Source organism: Dendronephthya gigantea, unplaced genomic scaffold, assembly GCF_004324835.1.
Source record: "Dendronephthya gigantea isolate DGI-Jeju-01 unplaced genomic scaffold, DenGig_1.0 000014F, whole genome shotgun sequence".
NCBI classification, from domain to species: domain Eukaryota; kingdom Metazoa; phylum Cnidaria; class Anthozoa; order Malacalcyonacea; family Nephtheidae; genus Dendronephthya; species Dendronephthya gigantea.
The window spans coordinates 2120605-2141356 of NW_021163024.1; the positions used below are offsets into that span (position 1 = coordinate 2120605).

The 20752-nt window shown below is 35.4% G+C and overlaps 3 protein-coding genes and 1 pseudogene across 3 annotated transcripts; 3 read left to right on the forward strand and 1 right to left on the reverse strand.

Moving 5' to 3' along the window:
* Window positions 1-305: 305 nt before the first annotated feature.
* LOC114519788 (protein krueppel-like) lies at window positions 306-2088 on the forward strand. The gene has a single exon (XM_028539965.1). The coding sequence runs from the start codon at window positions 1216-1218 to the stop codon at window positions 1669-1671; it is 456 nt and encodes a 151-aa protein (XP_028395766.1). The 5' UTR covers window positions 306-1215; the 3' UTR covers window positions 1672-2088.
* Window positions 2089-2296: 208 nt separating this feature from the next.
* On the forward strand, window positions 2297-4586 carry LOC114519784 (annotated as a pseudogene).
* Window positions 4587-8042: 3456 nt separating this feature from the next.
* On the forward strand, window positions 8043-20722 carry LOC114519787 (zinc finger protein 271-like). Its single transcript, XM_028539964.1, is given in 9 exon segments — window positions 8043-9316; window positions 9427-9627; window positions 14704-14853; window positions 15664-15773; window positions 15946-16031; window positions 16515-16624; window positions 19120-19225; window positions 19324-19468; window positions 20423-20722. A coding segment is annotated over 1 exon segment (861 nt). The 5' UTR covers window positions 8043-8277; the 3' UTR covers window positions 9139-9316; window positions 9427-9627; window positions 14704-14853; window positions 15664-15773; window positions 15946-16031; window positions 16515-16624; window positions 19120-19225; window positions 19324-19468; window positions 20423-20722.
* LOC114519786 (kelch-like protein diablo) lies at window positions 15652-18303 on the reverse strand. Its single transcript, XM_028539963.1, has 2 exons — window positions 16778-18303; window positions 15652-15707 (listed from the first exon to the last, which is right to left on the reverse strand). The coding sequence occupies exon 1, from the start codon at window positions 18216-18218 to the stop codon at window positions 17046-17048; it is 1173 nt and encodes a 390-aa protein (XP_028395764.1). The 5' UTR covers window positions 18219-18303; the 3' UTR covers window positions 15652-15707; window positions 16778-17045.
* Window positions 20723-20752: the final 30 nt, after the last annotated feature.

Here is a 20752-nt window from a genome sequence, read left to right on the forward strand (position 1 = left end):
TTTTATATTTCAATTAAATTAACAAGGATATTAAATAAGCGATATCTTACACGGAAAGCTAAGAAGTGACGTATTGTTGATGTTTTCGGCTTTTCGCAAATCACAACATTTACTCACAGAATGTGCTTCCCAAAAAAACATAAATGAAACTTTTCTCAGTATAATTAGCCTTTCTCACGATGACGAATATGCCGCCATTTTGGGGGTACTTTTTAGCAAAACCGTGAGCGTATGACTTCGTAACGGCGACTTAGGCGTCTTCGTAACAGCGACTTCGTTAGGCTGGAGTTATTCTTCAAATGTATCTAGAGAGATGTCATTGAAAAGTTTAGATTTTCGAAACAGCACAACATTCATAAAATGAATGAAGTCTTTCATTTATCTTCTGATGGATGAAATGACAAACCAATAATTAACCTTACCAGAAGTAGAACTGAAAAATATTTTTGCAGAACATAATATGGTATGGTAACATTAACATTAACAACATAAATTTAGCTTTAACAATGCTTTTGTTCATATTTTTGGTTTCAAGAATTTCAAGAAACTTCAGGGAGCCACCTTAAGCTTTGTGTGTTGATAACAATAAACAATATTATATTTTTTGATATTTTAAGTTATGGTAGACATTTCAGAACATAATGTTATGTTGTAAGTTTTTGTTCAATATTTGTGTTTGAATTATAAAATTACAAGTATTCTAACTAGAAAGCAATGAGCTCCACCAAAGTGACCAAACGCGGAAAGCCTGATGTTTGATTGGCTACGCAAAGCTAACGAGAGCCAATCAAACTTCGTGTTAGCCTCATGTATGCCTACCTGATGCGTTTTCTGTATTTCTTTGATTGCTGTCTCAAATACAACACCAGACGCATTGACACGAGAAATAAATTAAAAACCGTACCTTGTCCAGGTTTACAACAAATATGTTCCATCGAGTTGATAGTCCAGTGTAAAATTTAGGTCAGACTGTTGGAAAAAGACCAGCGGATACCGTAATCACTTTCATTATACTCTAGCGCGGGAAGGTGATGACGGATGATTTCAGCAAGGAACTTGCATTTCAATCAAACTAAAAACAGTCAAAACGTATTCTCTTGTCTCGATTATTTTCCTTTTAGGGATATAACAAAATCATTCAAAATCGAGTATTGAGTATTCAGAAGTTAGGATTTTTAAAAAGTCGCTTGGATTGTTCATGGTGAGATTGAGACAATGAGCAGCTTGAAAACTGCAAGAAGAGAAAGAACACACAAACTTCATGAATGTGATGTTTCTAAGAAGAGATTTTCACGTGGTAGTCATTTGGTTACACATCAAAGAACACACACTGGAGAGAAACCTTATGGATGTGATGTTTGTAAGAAGAGATTTTCATGCGGTAGTCATTTGGTTAGACATCAAACAAAACACATTGGAGAGAAACCTTATGAATGTGATGTTTGTAAGAAGAGATTTTTACAAGTTGGTAATTTGGTTAGACATCTAAGAACACACACTGGAGAGAAACCTTATGAATGTGATGTTTGTAAGAAGAGATTTTCACGTGGTAATAATTTGGTTCGACATCAAAGAACACACACTGGAGACCAACCTTATGAATGTGATGTTTGTAAGAAGAGATTTTCACAGCATAGTGATTTGCTTACACATAAAAGAAAACACATTTGAGAGAAACCTTATCAATGTGATGTTTGTAAGAAGGAATTTTCTTATGGTAGTAGTCTGCTCACAAAGAAAAAAAACACACTGGAGAGGAGAAAAAACCTTGGAACAGGGTGTCTTTTGAAATAAACTTTTTAGGCAATTTCAAAAAACATAAAGAATGCACACTATCTAGAGAGATGTCATATGAGAAGTTTACATTTTCCAAACAGCACGACATACATTCATAAAATGAATGAAGTCTTTCATTTATCTTCTGATGGATGAAATGACAAACCAATAATTAACCTTACCAGAAGTAGAACTGAAAAATATTTTTGCAGAACATAACATGGTATGGTAACATTAACATTAACAAGATAAATTTAGCTTTAACAATGCTTTTGTTCATATTTTTTGTTTCAAGAATTTCAAGAAACTTCAGGGAGCCACCTTAAGCTTTGTGTGTTGATAACAATAAACAATATTATATTTTTTGGTATTTTAAGTTATGGTAGACATTTCAGAACATAATGTTAAGTTGTAAGTTTTTGTTGTATATTTGTCTTTGAATTATAAAATTACAAGTATTCTAACTAGAAAGCAATGAGCTCCACCAAAGTGAGCGAACGCGGAAAGCCTGATGTTTGATTGGTTACGCAAAGCTAACGAGACCCAATCAAACTTCGTCTTAGCCTCGTGTATGCCTACCTGATGCGTTATTCTGTATTTCTTTGATTGCTGTCTCAAATACAATACCAGACGCATTGACACAAGAAATAAATTAAAAACCGTACCTTGTCCAGGTTACAACAAATATGTTCCATCGAGTTGATAGTCCAGTGTAAAATGTAGGTCAGAGTGTTGGAAAAAGAAAAGCGGATTCCGTAATCACTTTCATTATACTCTAGCGCGCAACGTGAAGATTTCAAAGTTCAAACAGCAAGCAGCTTGGATTTCAATCAAACTAAAAACAATCAAAACGTATTCTCTTGTCTCTATTATTTTCCTTTTACGAAAGCCAGGACATCTCTTCATACGTATTAACACTTTTTGTAAATACTGAGGGATATAACTCATAGTCTCATTCAAAATCGAGTATTCAGAAGTTAGGATTTGAGGTCGCTTGGATTGTTCATGGTGAGATTGAGACAATGAGCAGCTTGAAACTTGCAAAAAAAGAAAGAACACACAAACTTCACGAATGTGATGTTTGTAAGAAGAGATTTTCACATGGTAATAATTTGGTTAGACATCAAAGAACGCACACTGGAGAGAGGCCTTTCGAATGTGATGTTTGTAAGAAGAGATTTTCCCAGGTTGGCAATTTGGTTAGCCATCAAAGAACACACACTGGAGAGAAGCCATATGAATGTGATGTTTGTAAGAAAAGGTTTTCACAAGTTGGTAGTTTGGTTATCCATCAAAGAACACACACTGGAGAGAAACATTATGAATGTGATGTTTGTAAGAAGAGATTTTCACAGGTTGGCAATTTGGTTAGTCATCAAAGAACACACACTGGAGAGAAACCTTATGAATGTGATGTTTGTAAGAAGAGATTTTCACGTGGTAGTGATTTGGTTAGTCATCAAAGAACACATACTGAAGAGAAACCTTTCAAATGTGATGTTTGTAAGAAGAGATTTTCACATGATAATAATTTGGTTAGACATCAAAGAACACACACTGGAGAGAAACCTTATGAATGCGGTGTTTGTAAGAAGAGATTTTCACAACTTGGTAGTTTGGTTACCCATCAAAGAACACACACTGGGGAGAAACCTTATGAATGTGATGTTTGTAAGAAGAGATTTTCACATGGTAGTCATTTGGTTACACATCAAAGAACACACATTGGAGAGAAACCTTATGAATGTGATGTTTGTAAGAAGAGATTTTCACAGGTTGGTAGTTTGGTTAGACATCAAAGAACACACACTGGAGAGAGACCGTATGAATGTGATGTGTGTAAGAAGAGATATTCACATGGTAGTAGTTTGGTTAGACATCAAAGAACACACATTGGAGAGAAACCTTATGAATGTGATGTTTGTAAGAAGAGATTTTCACGTGGTAATGATCTGGTTAGTCATCAAAGAACACACACTGGAGAGAAACCTTATGAATGTGATTTTTGTAAGAAGAAATTTTCCCAGTTTGGCAATTTGGTTAGCCATCAAAGAACACACACTGGAGAGAAACCTTTCGAATGTGATGTTTGTAAGAAGAGATTTTCCCAGTTTGGCAATTTGGTTAGCCATCAAAGAACACACACTGGAGAGAAACCTTATGAATGTGATGTTTGTAAGAAGAGGTTTTCACAAGTTGGTAGTTTGGTTAGCCATCAAAGAACACACACTGCAGAGAAACCTTATGAATGTGATGTTTGTAAGAAGAAATTTTCATGTGGTAGTAATTTGGTTAGTCATCAAAGAACTCACACTGGAGACCAACCTTATGAATGTGATGTTTGTAAGAAGAGATTTTCACAGCATAGTGATTTGCTTACACATAAAAGAAAACACATTTGAGAGAAACCTTATCAATGTGATGTTTGTAAGAAGGAATTTTCTTATGGTAGTAGTCTGCTCACACAGAAAAAAAACACACTGGAGAGGAGAAAAAACCTTGGAACAGGGTGTTTTTTGAAATAAACTTTTTAGGCAATTTCAAAAAACATAAAGAATGCACACTATCTAGAGAGATGTCATATGAGAAGTTTACATTTTCCAAACAGCACAACATACATTCATAAAATGAATGAAGTCTTTCATTTATCTTCTGATGGATGAAATGACAAACCAATAATTAACCTTACCAGAAGTAGAACTGAAAAATATTTTTGCAGAACATAACATGGTATGGTAACATTAACATTAACAAGATAAATTTAGCTTTAACAATGCTTTTGTAAGTTTTGTTCATATTTTTTGTTTCAAGAATTTCAACAAACTTCAGGGAGCCACCTTAAGCTTTGTGTGTTGATAACAATAAACAATATTATATTTTTTGATATTTTAAGTTATGGTAGACATTTCAGAACATAATGTTAAGTTGTAAGTTTTTGTTGTATATTTGTCTTTGAATTATAAAATTACAAGTATTCTAACTAGAAAGCAATGAGCTCCACCAAAGTGAGCGAACGCGGAAAGCCTGATGTTTGATTGGTTACGGAAAGCCTGATGTTTGATTGGTTACGCAAAGCTAACGAGACCCAATCAAACTTCGTCTTAGCCTCGTGTATGCCTACCTGATGCGTTATTCTGTATTTCTTTGATTGCTGTCTCAAATACAATACCAGACGCATTGACACAAGAAATAAATTAAAAACCGTACCTTGTCCAGGTTACAACAAATATGTTCCATCGAGTTGATAGTCCAGTGTAAAAAATGTAGGTCAGAGTGTTGGAAAAAGAAAAGCGGATTCCGTAATCACTTTCATTATACTCTAGCGCGCAACGTGAAGATCTCAAAGTTCAAACAGCAAGCAGCTTGGATTTCAATCAAACTAAAAACAATCAAAACGTATTCTCTTGTCTTGATTATTTTCCTTTTACGAAAGCCAGGACATCTCTTCATACGTATTAACACTTTTTGTAAATACTGAGGGATATAACTCATAGACTTCATAGTCTCATTCAAAATCGAATATTCAGAAGTTAGGATTTGAGGTCGCTTGGATTGTTCATGGTGAGATTGAGACAATGAGCAGCTTGAAACCTGCAAAAAGAGAAAGAACACATAAACTTCACGAATATGATGTTTGTAAGAAGAGATTTTCACATGGTAATAATTTGGTTAAGCATCAAAGAACACACACTGGAGAGAAACCTTTCGAATGTGATGTTTGTAAGAAGAGATTTTCCCAGGTTGGCAATTTGGTTACCCATCAAAGAACACACACTGGAGAGAAACCTTATGAATGTGATGTTTGTAAGAAGAGGTTTTCACAAGTTGGTAGTTTGGTTAGCCATCAAAGAACACACACTGCAGAGAAACCTTATGAATGTGATGTTTGTAAGAAGAAATTTTCATGTGGTAGCATAGGCGGCCCAGAACTGATCTCACTGATCTCGCGCTACGCTCATGTTGTCTGAACAGTCTTATATAATGACAAGGTAGGCAACTCTCACGCCAAATAAGCTAAAAACGCACGACGGTTGACCCAAACACCTTCACAAAACCGCAAATATTTCATAAAAATATGGCGAATAAGAAAAAAAAAGTACAACACATTAAACTTGAATAATTTTACTACATTTATACTACATTTTTAGCATTCAAATGTATTCCTATGCATGTATAAAACGTGAATGTTTTTATGGTTTCTGGCAAATATATTTCAAAACCTATGCTGGGGACACCTTGCCTATACCTTCGTCATATTTTTAAATTGAGAATAGAAAGCTGATTGGCTCTTTTTAAACGACAGCCAATCAGCTTTCTATTCTCAATTTAAAAATATGACGAAGGTATAGGCAAGGTGTCCCCAGCATAGGTTTTGAAATATATTTGCCAGAAACCATAAAAACATTCACGTTTTATACATGCATAGGAATACATTTGAATGCTAAAAATGTAGTATAAATGTAGTAAAATTATTCAAGTTTAATGTGTTGTACTTTTTTTTTCTTATTCGCCATATTTTTATGAAATATTTGCGGTTTTGTGAAAGTGTTTGGGTCAACCGTCGTGCGTTTTTAGTCTATTTGGCGTGAGAGTTGCCTACCTTGTCATAATATAAAACTGTTCAGACAACATAAGCGTCGCGCGAGGTCAGTGAGATCAGTTCTGGGCCGCCTATGGTGGTAGTAATTTGGTTAGTCATCAAAGAACTCACACTGGAGACCAACCTTATGAATGTGATGTTTGTAAGAAGAGATTTTCACAGCATAGTGATTTGCTTACACATAAAAGAAAACACATTTGAGAGAAACCTTATCAATGTGATGTTTGTAAGAAGGAATTTTCTTATGGTAGTAGTCTGCTCACAAAGAAAAAAAACACACTGGAGAGGAGAAAAAACCTTGGAACAGGGTGTCTTTTGAAATAAACTTTTAGCAATTTCAAAAAACATAAAGAATGCACACTATCTAGAGAGATGTCATATGAGAAGTTTACATTTTCCAAACAGCACGACATACATTCATAAAATGAATGAAGTCTTTCATTTATCTTCTGATGGATGAAATGACAAACCAATAATTAACCTTACCAGAAGTAGAACTGAAAAATATTTTTGCAGAACATAACATGGTATGGTAACATTAACATTAACAAGATAAATTTAGCTTTATCAATGCTTTTGTTCATATTTTTTGTTTCAAGAATTTCAAGAAACTTCAGGGAGCCACCTTAAGCTTAAGCTTTGTGTGTTGATAACAATAAACAATATTATATTTTTTGATATTTTAAGTTATGGTAGACATTTCAGAACATAATGTTAAGTTGTAAGTTTTTGTTGTATATTTGTCTTTGAATTATAAAATTACAAGTATTCTAACTAGAAAGCAATGAGCTCCACCAAAGTGAGCGAACGCGGAAAGCCTGATGTTTGATTGGTTACGGAAAGCCTGATGTTTGATTGGTTACGCAAAGCTAACGAGACCCAATCAAACTTCGTCTTAGCCTCGTGTATGCCTACCTGATGCGTTATTCTGTATTTCTTTGATTGCTGTCTCAAATACAATACCAGACGCATTGACACAAGAAATAAATTAAAAACCGTACCTTGTCCAGGTTACAACAAATATGTTCCATCGAGTTGATAGTCCAGTGTAAAAAATGTAGGTCAGAGTGTTGGAAAAAGAAAAGCGGATTCCGTAATCACTTTCATTATACTCTAGCGCGCAACGCAGCGTTCTCACTTTTAAGGAAATTTCCTTAAACTAAGGAAATTTTGATCTTTTTTCACCTTTTTAAGGAATTGTTTGAGGAATTTTATTTTTTAATGAATTTCTAAGGAATTCTGAATTTTATCGAAATTATTTACTTTCGTTACAAAAGTCATAAAACTGAACAAAACATGGCAAAAATTAAAAATTGTTACTCCATTCTTACAATGTTTTTTTAACTCTTCTCAACTTCTGTGATCAGTTCGTGAACCTGGCCGTCAGTGAGATTACTTTTCACATTTTTAACCATGCGGGCAAAATCTTCATCTAATTTAACTTGGTGCGCATGGAATAACGATAATAATAAAACAGCTTTTTACACTAACTAATATAAAACCAAAACAATTTTCCCGCCTTTTTAGTAAACTACACTAGGTCCCAGGCTTCATATCTGGAAACCCGGAGATTTAAGGAAATTTTACTCAATCTGAGGAATTTTTGTCCTTAGTCTAAGGATTTCTAAACAATAGGATGTGAGAGCCCTGGCGCAACGTGAAGATTTCAAAGTTCAAACAGCAAGCAGCTTGGATTTCAATCAAACTAAAAACAATCAAAACGTATTCTCTTGTCTCGATTATTTTCCTTTTACGAAAGCCAGGACATCTCTTCATACGTATTAACACTTTTTGTAAATACTGAGGGATATAACTCATAGACTTCATAGTCTCATTCAAAATCGAATATTCAGAAGTTAGGATTTGAGGTCGCTTGGATTGTTCATGGTGAGATTGAGACAATGAGCAGCTTGAAACCTGCAAAAAGAGAAAGAATACATAAACTTCACGAATATGATGTTTGTAAGAAGAGATTTTCACATGGTAATAATTTGGTTAAGCATCAAAGAACACACACTGGAGAGAAACCTTTCGAATGTGATGTTTGTAAGAAGAGATTTTCCCAGGTTGGCAATTTGGTTAGCCATCAAAGAACACACACTGGAGAGAGACCTTTCGAATGTGATGTTTGTAAGAAGAGATTTTCCCAGGTTGGCAATTTGGTTAGCCATCAAAGAACACACACTGGAGAGAAGCCATATGAATGTGATGTTTGTAAGAAAAGGTTTTCACAAGTTGGTAGTTTGGTTACCCATCAAAGAACACACACTGGAGAGAAACCTTATGAATGTGATGTTTGTAAGAAGAGATTTTCACATGATAGTAATTTGGTTAGACATCAAAGAACACACACTGGAGAGAAACCTTAGGAATGTGATGTTTGTAAGAAGAGATTTTCACGTGGTAGTGATTTGGTTAGACATCAAAGAACACACACTGGAGAGAAACCTTTCGAATGTGATGTTTGTAAGAAGAGATTTTCACATGATAGTAATTTGGTTAGACATCAAAGAACACACACTGGAGAGAAACCTTATGAATGCGGTGTTTGTAAGAAGAGATTTTCACATGGTAGTGATTTGGTTTGCCATCAAAGAACGCACACTAGAAAGAAACTTTTCGAATGTGATGTTTGTAAGAAGAGATTTTCACATGGTAGTAATTTGGTTAGACATCAAAGAACACACACTGGAGAGAAACCTTATGAATGCAGTGTTTGTAAGAAGAGATTTTCACAGGTTGGTAGTTTGGTTAGACATTAGTGTTAGACACTGTTAGACACAGGGTTAAACCTAATCCTAAACTTAACCCTAATCCTAACCTAATCTCTGGAATTATATTGATTGCCAACATTGGAAACGCTGAACATTCCAGTGTTCCAAGAGATCAGAAAACTGCCAGGGAGTGAAATTTCAAGGAAAAAAGAGGAAGTTTGTTTTGGTAAGTGGAAGCAACCGTCGATTTTTAAAAACTTTCAATTTTCAAACATTTCTTTTCCAAACTTTCGTTTTGAAGCAAAATATTTTGAATTATTTTCTCTCAATTGCAAGGAAATACACGAGCTTTTCTAGCGAAATATGTCGCACGACGTGACCGTAAACTTCAACGGCAAATCATTTAACCTTCGTTTTCAACCATCCTGGACAATCGCTCAACTAAAACGGGAAATTGCTCGCAAGAGAAATGTCAAAACTGCTGGAATTAAAATCATTTTTGCCGGTCGAGAATTACCCGATGAATTAACACTCGGGGTGAGTGATTTTTAGGAAAATATCAAGCTTTTAATGTGATTTATATAACAATTTTCAAAGAAAAACGAAAGCTTTAAATGATTTCATAAATGAGGTTTTTTTTTAGTTCGGGATTTTGATGTTTAAAGCGACCATCTTCGTTATAGTATTAAAATCTGAGATAGATTATGATACAGCTTGTCTTGCTTGAGTCAGTCCATCTCAGAATATCACAGTGTCTGAATCTTGATAAAATGATCTTTTAAGACATTTTTCAAAGCCATCTTTCTCCACTAAAACCTGACCCAAACTTATGTGAATTCTCACTCATGGACAGTTTCCAGGATTTTTCAGATGATTCTCAAAATTCTCAGATTGTAGCCAGGCTTCGGGTGTCTTGGAATATGGTTCAAAAGTGAACCAACCACCATTGTGAATGTATTTACAAAATAATTCACTGAAATGTGAGATTATAGACTAATTGCGAAACTTAGTGACCGCGCCTTCGTGCAACATGGAAACGAGGCTTATTATGCAAAACACAATATTTGTATTTTTTGCAGTACAAAGCTATTCGCCGAGTTATATGCCGTTTTTCGCCTTTGTTTTACATATTTTTCGATACCTTTCAGCTTGGTTTCATCGTTGTTGTCATAGTTTTCAGGTTAGGAAGTTTTGCCTTTCAATTGAGGCGTTTTTGTGGTGTTTTCATTAATCTTTTCGGCTGCTTTCGTCGGGGAAATATGGAAAAGGCCGACACAAACTCAGGTAAAAATTTAGTTTTTCCAAACTATTTCGTCTCAAGTTTTGAAAATGTATTTCATTTTTCTCCCTCTTATTTGTGCAAAATTTGGCGATAAATATTTGGTGCAAAATCTATGTTTTTTTATGTCAAAAATTATTGAAAAGTGACATTCAGATTATATAATTTTCAAACCTGATGACTGAAATGGCTTCATTTATTCAAATTTATTCACAAATATCACTTTTTTTTCTTTATACCACAGTAATACTGTTAAAATAATCAAAAGTAACTGACTGAAATGTTTTTGTTTATATTCGTTTTAATAAATAATATATAAATAATAAAGTACAGACGATGCATGGCTTGCATGCCGACCTGAAGGCCGAATTTTATAAAAGTCGAATTCAAATGCATCTGAGTTTGCATCTGAATTCTGCATTTTTGTTAGTACAAAACACTATTCTTTCTATCTACTACCATGCAATAGATGTTTAATAAGGGTTAACCAGGAATACTTGAAAAGGAAAGGATTCCGTTCAGCATCGGAAAAACACTTGCGAACTCCGGTTTAAATATTTTTCGCTTTCGGCTTTGCCATCATGTAAAGGTGTATCTTAAAAACGCTGCAGCTTGCATTGTGGCTACCTTTATAGTATGTTATTGCGGGAAAAGGAATATTCAAATGGCAATTCAAAATAGACAATGATATTATGTCTTGGTTATAAGTATTTTACTATCCATGTCATGCATGTGTGCCAAGTTGAAGAGTTGTTTTGCTTTTCAGTCGGCATCACATCACATGTACTGTAGTCCATATACATAGGGAAAATAAACATAAAACTCCGTTGCTTATTTTATCTCTTATAGTTTTTGTCAACAGATTTCTACTATTTTTTTTGCTGAGCTGTAAAATTGCTGTCAAATTACATCTTATCGATCGATAAAATTGGTATAAAAAAATTTTAGATGAGAAATGTGAACATGGTGGTTTGTTCGATCGTGACTTTTGAATAATTTTTGACATAAAAAACATAGATTTTGCACCAAATATATATCGCCAAATTTTGCACAAATAAGAGGGAGAAAAATGAAATACATTTTCAAAACTTGAGACGAAATAGTTTGGAAAAACTAAACTTTTACCTGAGTTTGTGTCGGCCTTTTCTATATTTCCCCGACAAAAGCAGCCGAAAAGATTAAATAAAACACCACAAAAACGCCTCAATTAAAAGGAAAAACTTCCTAACCTGAAAACTATGATAACAACGATGAAACCAAGCTGAAAGGTATCAAAAAATATGTAAAACAAAGGCGAAAAACGGCATATAACTCGGCGAATAGCTTTGTACTGCAAAAAATACAAATATTGTGTTTTGCATAATAAGCCTCGTTTCCATGTTGAGCGAAGGCGCGGTTACTAAGTTTCGCAATTGGTCTATTTAGCACTATAACCCACTGAGCTATATAATAATTCCTGGAGGACCGGCTCCTGTCAAAAAAGTGAAGCAAAAAACATGGCGGATTTTGAGTTTTGCTGACGCCACATGGTCCCCTTTGCCCATGGTAATTACCACTGACATACCGCGATACAAAGTCAAAAACGTGTCCATCACCCTCCCGATTTTTATGAAAATATTTTCGGTTTTCGGTATTGTTTTCGGCATATATTTTCTCTGCATTTCATCTAAAGTCTCTTTTTCACTGTTCAACAAGTTATATGGAGAAGTGGTTTCTTGCTCTACTTATGATGCTGTGAATGGCCTAATTAATCTATCGGGATATTAATTTTTACCTCAGGTAAGCCGGTTTTCACAACATTTTCGTTTTTCGCCTTTGGTATAGACAACTACCAAAGCGTCTGTTGCAGTAATTCCTTTGAAATTAATGTTAAAAACGGCAAATATGCTTCAGCCTTTTTGATCAATGGTACATGACTTAGTTACGCTATGAAAAACTATATTTTATGAAAAAGGATCAATAACTGATCTTTTAAGTTTTGGCTATGTTGTTTTTTTATTAGAACTCTTATGGGATTTGAAAATGTCAGGCACTGGAGCTTTCACTCATATTTAATGCCAATTCATGAGTATTTTCATTCAAACAATTAAGATAAATCAATATTCAATCCTCCCAGTAAATCTACTAGTCTCTCTATTGATCCTTAGTCTATTTTAGATGAATTTAAAACATTAAACATGATGACTGTGTGAGTGCTGATACAAAATATTTCACTGTTAGATTTCAACAGTGTTTGTTAAAAGTCTAGTATGTTATCTTGTTTGCCAAGTCATGGCCTAATAGAGACTTTCTAGCTTGATTCAAGCTTGTTAATTTGCAATGATTTCTACTCCTCTCTGGTTCTGTCCTCTGGGTGTACTCTATTGAGTACAGTTAAACTTGGTCTGATCTCTCTTTTTTAGGATAAAGAGGTTATGGAATTTGGGGATGGCTTTTTGCAAATTATTGGAGCATTAAACTGTTAATTTTACCATGTGACTTTGTTAGTTATAGTTACAATAGTTATCTAAATGAAAAATAAATTTATACAGACATGCATTGACGAGCAGTTTGTTTTTAATTGCTGCAACTTTATAATTTTCTGGAAAGTTTTACCCTCCCTACCATTACAAGGAATATTATCATAGGGTAATCAGGAATTGAAGGTTAATAGATTATAGACTAATGGAGGAATGAATAGGCTCAGTTGCATTTTCATTAATTCATAAGACATTTGTTGATAGCACAACTAGTACCATAATCTTCTTGGTACCATATATAATCAAATTTTTGTTATTTACCATAGCCTTTCTTTGCATTATCTGGAATATGATTCCACTCAAATTCTTGAGTCAAGCAGGGAACATTTGAAAGTGCATTACTTGGGATACAGTACTTAAGATATGGGTAACTTATAGCTATAATGACCTAAATGAAAATATCCTATGCGAATATATCTTGAAATACCATTACTAATCAGCCACCCAGCATTTTGCATGAGGTTTGGCCTTTGTTTCCTTGAGTTATGCATGGGCTGATATGCATAAGCATGATGTAACATCACATAACCACATATTTTCTGCCGGTAACCTTTAGTCGGCCATTGATATCCGAAAGATAATCGAAATTTCCGACAAGTCTCGAAAAATATTCAAGTATTTTAAAAATTTTACACAGAAAATATTTATGAATAATGAAAATAAATAATTAAATAAAATAACCTGTCAGCTAATCGTATAAAAATCCTTCGTCCACAATTTTTTTTGCGTTTTAATATTTATTATTTCTGGCATTGGCAAAACAGCGTCAACGACTTGTATATAACTGAAATAAACGCCTTATTGCAAGCCTTTGTAGCAGAAAAATAAATCGAAAAATACAAAACAACAAGGTTTCACGGCAAAAACAAAAATATTCATACAAAACCAGGGGGGAGCATTCTCTTGTAGCGGGCTCATATTTGAGCCTGGTCAGTGGTAATTACCATGGGCAAAGGGGACCATGTGGCGTCAGCAAAGCTTCTGCGCAAGCGCAGAAGGGCGAAGTCCGCCATGTTTTTTGCTTCACTTTTTGAGAAAAAAACATTAGGAGCCGGTCCTCCAGGAATTATTATATAGCTCAGTGCTATAACCTCATCAGTGAAATCTTTTTAAATTTCTTTGCAAATACTGGAGAGTTAACTACAATAAATGGTCTGTGCACAGCTGGGTTTTCAAATATGAGAGAAATCTTGTTGGCTTTTTTATGGTAGCCTGATTTGAAAGCAAGTTTAGGTGAAAGATCTACAAATTTTTACCATTTTGTCAATTGCTTGGCTTTCTAAACTTGCATCAGAAAGTGTAGTTTCAGAACATGAAATATTTGTATTCCTGAAGGTGGTTTTCATTACATTAACTTTGCCTCAGTGCTGTAGCTAGACAGCTTAATTGAAGGGTGTATGTTCGTTCATTCATGTTTACATATGATAGGAACAATAGCTTACAAAAGAAATATGTTGGGCATAAACGAATATATGAATGTACGCCCGCAATGGACCTTTCTTATATTGACTTCAAACACAGAAAGCCTGATGTTGCAAGAAATTTGATTGGCTTCACAAAACTATCGAACCAATGAAACTTTGTGTAACATCAGACTTTCCGCATTTGACGTCATTATGAAAAAGGTCAATTAATCTTCTGGCTACGGCGCTGCCTGCTCTTTCTTGAGGCGTGTCACAACTGCACCTGCAGATTTTTCTGAAGGCTGTTTCACCCATGCAGGCAAAGTTAACGTAATGGAAAGCAGTCTTTAAATTGCCATCAGTCGACAATCAGTCTGGCGTTCGTAGATCTGAAACTGTGTTTTTTTTGTAGAATGCAGAGATGAACCACAGCATCATTCATGCTGTTCAGAAATCTGGTCAGATCTCAGTTGGTGCAACTTACAATGCAAATGATGGTTTGACGAAAGTGAAACTGACACAGGATGAGGATGGTGAAGATGGTGAATCTGGACAATCAGGTGTTAGTGCCCTTCCTGGTTTAATACACACCCTCAATAAATACCTTCAATCCATCCCCACTGTGATAACCATTTCTTTATACCTTTGCATAGTATATCCCTAACAAATATACCTCAATCTTCTTTAAAAACCCCTCTTTTTAATTGCCTGACTCTAAACTCTTCTGTGTCTCCCTCCCACCCTTTTTCCAACTAATTCTCTTTAGCAATTCCTTCCACATACCCTTCTCGTGTGGTATTCCCCTCTCCAATAACCCTCTCTCTCTGATTAACCCCCTATAACAACTCCCTCTTCATGCCTCTCCCAATTAATGTGCCCTTATACCTATTCTCTAATGTCCCTCTCCAATTAACACTCTAACAACTCCTTTCCTGTACCCCTCCCTATATAAGTATACCCCTCTCTATATAAGTATACTCCTCTCTAATATACTTCTCAAATACTCCAGTTTCTAAATAATTCTTCAAAATAACCCCCTCTTTATACCCCTCCCTAGTAGAATGTCCCTCATGACTGTAATACGTCACCTCTTCTCTACCTAACATCCCCTCTTTAAATATCTCTCTAAAATAACCCCTCCCCATACTCCCTCCCTAATATAGCCTTCCCTTTATACTTCTTCTCTAATAGACCCTCTCTTAATTTAACCTTCTGTTGTCCCCCCCTTCTCCATATTACACCCCTCCCTATATGTCTTATAATATATCTTACCCTTCTAATTTTACATTATACTCCATCACTATAGAACCCTGTTCTTTCTAACACCAAGGCTCCTTTAATGATCCATATTTTTCGTACTCTCTTATCTCAGGCAAGCGAAGTTTCTTCTTTGTTTTTTGTAAAACTTGCAAGAAACTAACACAAAGAAAATTGCGATGCCGATGTTCAAATTGCAAGGAAGGAAGCTTTGTTCTATCACGGGTATTTATGGTTTCCTTATAAACAACTTGTAAAAAATCTGCACCAGATTTATATTTAAATTTTATAAAATGTCCACATTCTTACAACTTGTTTATACAAGCCTGCTGTGAATGTCAAGCTTTTGAATGTCAACAAACATTTTGTTTACACAATATTTATGGTTTCTTGCAAGGGTCCAAATGGTTGGGATGATGTATTGATCAAAGGCCACATGCAGGAACAATGTGAATCCAATACAACTGTCATGGAAAAACAGCTGTAAGTTACTCACCTATCAGACCTAAAATACAATAGTGGGTCACATCTGGGTGCATTGCAAGCTAATGGGTTAACAAGAGACACTGACAGATAGCTTTGTTAACTTATTAACTGACAGTACTCTTCCACTGTTGAGTAAAATCATCTGGCATTAGACAGAGTAAAATACTAAAGTAGGTCACATCTTGGTGCATTGCAAGCTAACATTTGGGTTAACAAGAGACATTGAAAGATAGTTTTGTTAACTTATTAACTGACAGTACTCTTCCACTGATGAGTAAAATCATCTGGCATTAGACAGAGTAAAATACTAAAGTAGGTCACATCTCGGTGCATTGCAAGCTAATGGGTTAACAAGAGACACTGACAGATAGTTTTGTTAACTTATTAACTGACAGTACTCTTCCACTGATGAGTAAAATCATCTGGGATTAGACAGAGTAAAATACTAAAGTAGGTCACAAACTTCTTGTTCTCTCAAAGGAATTTTATTTCAAATGTGGGGAACATCATGGTAGAGATGAACAGGCGCCATTATCAATGTTGAAATCTAACATCAGAAATATTCCCTGCATCACATGCTCTGAAACATTGTAAGTTTACCCTTTCATTTTATGTCTCCAACCAGAAATAATTATCCTACTAGGGAAGTGGAATTTTTTAATCCAAACTACAGTTAATAGAAACTAATAACTCTGATCCAACATGGTCAATATTTAATCAATTTTTTTCACTTGTGCACCTACCTATTGTTTGAACTGTTTTATTTGATGTTTCATTTTAAACCATTCTCAATGAAGATATCTATTTCATACATTTGTCATTGTTCTTTAACATATAATTCCAAGAACAGACTCAATTTAAATTCAATCACAAAAATACAAATCAGTATATGCCTGACAATCAACTTAGAATGCTACAATCTATTTCCATAACTTTGTGAAAATCTTATAGTTCATTTCAAATGTTCATAATATGTTAGGAGTTTTCACTAAATATTACCTTACATATTGTTCACACAACAACAGCGGTGTGCCAGTATCTTGCTTCAGACATTTCTGGAAGTTCTTCCCAAGAATACCTTTCAAAGTTGAAACCTTCAACTGATTTTACCTCTCGTCGCTCACCAAACCCTCCCAGGACTACAATATTGTTTTCAATAACAACTGCAGTACATCCCCTCCTCTTACATCTCATTGATGGCAGCATGTGACTTTGTTCTGTATTGACATTGTAAATGATAACTGTATCTAATGCCTTGCCATGTTTGTCTTCACCACCAATAACAACAATGTTGTCTCCCCATCTCACAGTTGCCATATCACTCACTTCATACGGCAGTGGTGACAACTGTTTCAGCCCATTCCTCTTTATATCGTACAGTACGACACTGCTGAGGTTGTCTTTGCATCCGCCAGTTGTTCTTCCACCAACTATCAACAAATTATCATCAAATATTTCCATGCTGTGACGTTGTCTTGGTTCTGGCATTCTTGATAAGGTCTTCACAGTATAGGGAGGAACAAGCTGGACTGCTCTGATCAAGTCAGATGAACCATTTCCATTATCACCTCCAGAGATTATCAACTGATCATTATACAGCACACTGCTGTGGCATCTCAACTTATCAGGTAGTTTAACAGGACAGTCACTCCAGTGGGTCCAGAGATCAGGGTTTGGGTCAATATTCATTCTAATCATATCATCAACAATGCCAGACCCACCACAATAACCCCCAGCTATAGTCATGTGATTGTTATAAATAAATGAAGTTGCTCCATAACGTACCTTTGGCATTGATTGTAATAGCGACCATGTTCTTTGACGCCAGTTAAACATCTCCACAGAGTTAACCCAACGACCTCCAGCAACAACTATATTTTCCTTATCACCACTTGGTCTATTTATTACTTTTCTTGTGTTTTCTCCTTTCTTGCCCTCCATCGTGATAAGAACGTCCTTCATTTCATCAAAAGCTCTGACCAAAGCTGTTTTCAATCCATCGACTTTGTGGTTAACCGCTTCGAGTTTTCCTTCCATATCTGCTTTTATATCTTCCCTGTTTTTCACGATATTCGCAACAGTGGCAACGTTTTTCTCCAAATTTGTTATTTTAGTTCCAATTGTTACATTATTCTTCTCGATATTCGCCATTCTTTGCTCCATATCTGCCAAAGTTTTCGTCATTTCTCCGCACGAGTGACACTTCAACTTTCGGAATTCACAGACTTCACTTTCATGGTGAATAAGATCACGCTTGTTGACAATTAAACCACAGCCTTGGTTTGTACAAACGGCTGGTGTATATCCACATGTATCTTCATGGCGGTCAAGATGCTGTACTTCTACAACTTCTTGACAACCTCTGTCGATGTAAACGCAACGAATTTTCGATTCATTTAAAAAATCTTTTACCATTCGTGAAGGTTCAGCCAAAGTCTCTACGGTCAGTTCATCAGCACACGTTGGACATGTTTGAGAATTTTTCAGATGTTTCGTAATACAACAACGGCAAAAAGAATGCTGGTTTCTCGAACACATAACTGGCTCTTTCAAGACGTTGAAGCAAATCTGGCAATGAAAATTTTGATTGATTTTGTCCACAAACCTTTCTTCATCGTAGCCTTGTATATATGAAGCCATATTCCACGTCGTTCTTGTGTCGTAATAATAAAGCAAGTTCTGTGTTGTTTGTCGCTCTGTAGTATAAACCTCGCTGTATACACTGAATATAGATACAGTGTTCGTTCTTGAAGATGTCTGTGTTTGTATTTTCTCGAAATCTTCCCGAAAATGATACTTTCGTTTTGATCACAAAAGATCGTATACCGTACGTGACAAAATATTCATGAGTATTAAGTGTTATGTTTTTTCAAACATCCTGTATAAGTGCGGTCATTTTATCGATGAAAAGCCATTTCAAGCTAGGCTGAGCAGATCAAAGATGTTTGGAGTTGTTAAGTCCGTTGTTATATTCCTAGTCTTTGCGGGTACTGGAATACATATTGTGATATATATCTTTGTTCATAGAATTCTCAAGTGTCACTTCGTTATTCTTCATCGTATTTTTCTGGATTTATTTTTCTAGATAATGCGGTTGAATGTTTTAAACTTGGTCAGCTTTGCAGCTCAAATGGTAGAAATTCAATCCGTGGATGTGACAGTCAGGGTTGTGGTGATTTCGGAACACCAAGGTAAGACCAGATGTAACCTTGTAGCAACACAACGAATCGATAATATTCTTATAATCTTACAAAAACAATTAAATTAACGTGAATTTATCATTATACAGAGGCTCTCGTACACACAATGGTGTCGACATCATTTGCAAACCAGAGAGTTCTGTCATGACACCATTTGAAAATCACATTCTTATTCAAACAACAACAAACCATATAACAATGGATTGAATATTCAAGGAAGCGGAGAAGCCGAAGGTATCATCTCTCACACATTAATAACCAAATTCATATTAGGCACGGGAAATTCATCTTAGACAGGAAAGTTGATTGTAAAAACCCGTCTTAATATGACTTGGAATGGATATAAAATTTACACGTGTGATGGGTCGGGTAATGCTAAAAAGGGTATCGTGATTATTACGATAATGATTTTTGTTTATTCTCTCAGTTAAGCGCGCCTCACACGAGAGCTGCTAGCTGAGGGAAAGACCTTGCGAGGCTGTTAGCTCAGCAAGTTACTCTCGTGTGCGGATAGTTTTTCGTGAGGAATTCGCCTCGAGAGGCAAGTTTCTATCGTGTGCGGATAGTTTTCAGGCTGAGTTAACTGCCTCGCGAGGTCGTTAGCTCAGCTGATAGCTCTCTTGTTCGGCGGGCTTTACCCTTGTTCCGTCCTTGACCGTGTTGATATTTCAGAAACTCGTCTGATTTATCCGTCTAAATGCGAATTTAAGACGAGTTTCTCGTCCAGAAGGGTTTCCCGTTCAAAATTAACCGTTTGTTTAGACGGGAAAGTTAAGCGGGAAAATTCTGACGAGAAACCCGTCTGTATATAGCCTGATTCGCATCAGACGAGTTTCCCGTCTAAGATGAGTTTCCAAGAGGAGTTTTCCCTGTAAGACGAGTTTCCTGTTTTCCTTGACCTTGTAAGACGAGTTTCCCGCCTCTAATATGAATTTGGCTAAACTAAATTTTAAACTATAATGCATATGCATTTCTCGAAACAGAATGAGTTTTCCACGACAATTTAAAAGACAATCAGACTATTTCACTTGTACACAATTTCTCTCTTTCGCTTTCATTATCTTCAACAATAAGACCATCAATTTTAAAATGAAATATGGAAGGTTCATTAATTGTTGCACTGCTTCAGAACAACCATGTAGACCCGTCTATTGCACTAGAATAATTCACTTCAATAATTTTTTATAGATTTTAGTGCAAAGATATTTTATTTCACCCTTTCGAAGTCTTCAGGGTTCGCTGATGAAGGTTCAGTGTTGGGAAAATCCCAGGAACTTCCTTACTCAGGAAAAACACACCATTTGCATTTACAACTTTATAAGAATGGTTTAATCGTAAACCCAAAAGACTATTTGTAATAATAGTTGTTGTATTCCCGGTGGAAGGGGTTGTGGCTGAAAAACCTATGTAGTAGGGGGGGGGGTAAAAAACCAAGGTGGGAGGAGCAGAAAAGCTTATTTCAAATGTTTTATTTGGTGTTTCATTTTAATTAAACCTTCCTCAATGAAAATATCTATT

What these genes read in the sequence shown, in the direction of transcription:
- LOC114519788 (XM_028539965.1), top strand. Translation starts at nt 1,216, where the DNA reads ATGAGCAGCTTGAAAACTGCAAGAAGAGAAAGAACACACAAACTTCAT.
- LOC114519786 (XM_028539963.1), bottom strand. Translation starts at nt 18,218, where the DNA reads ATGACGAAAACTTTGGCAGATATGGAGCAAAGAATGGCGAATATCGAG.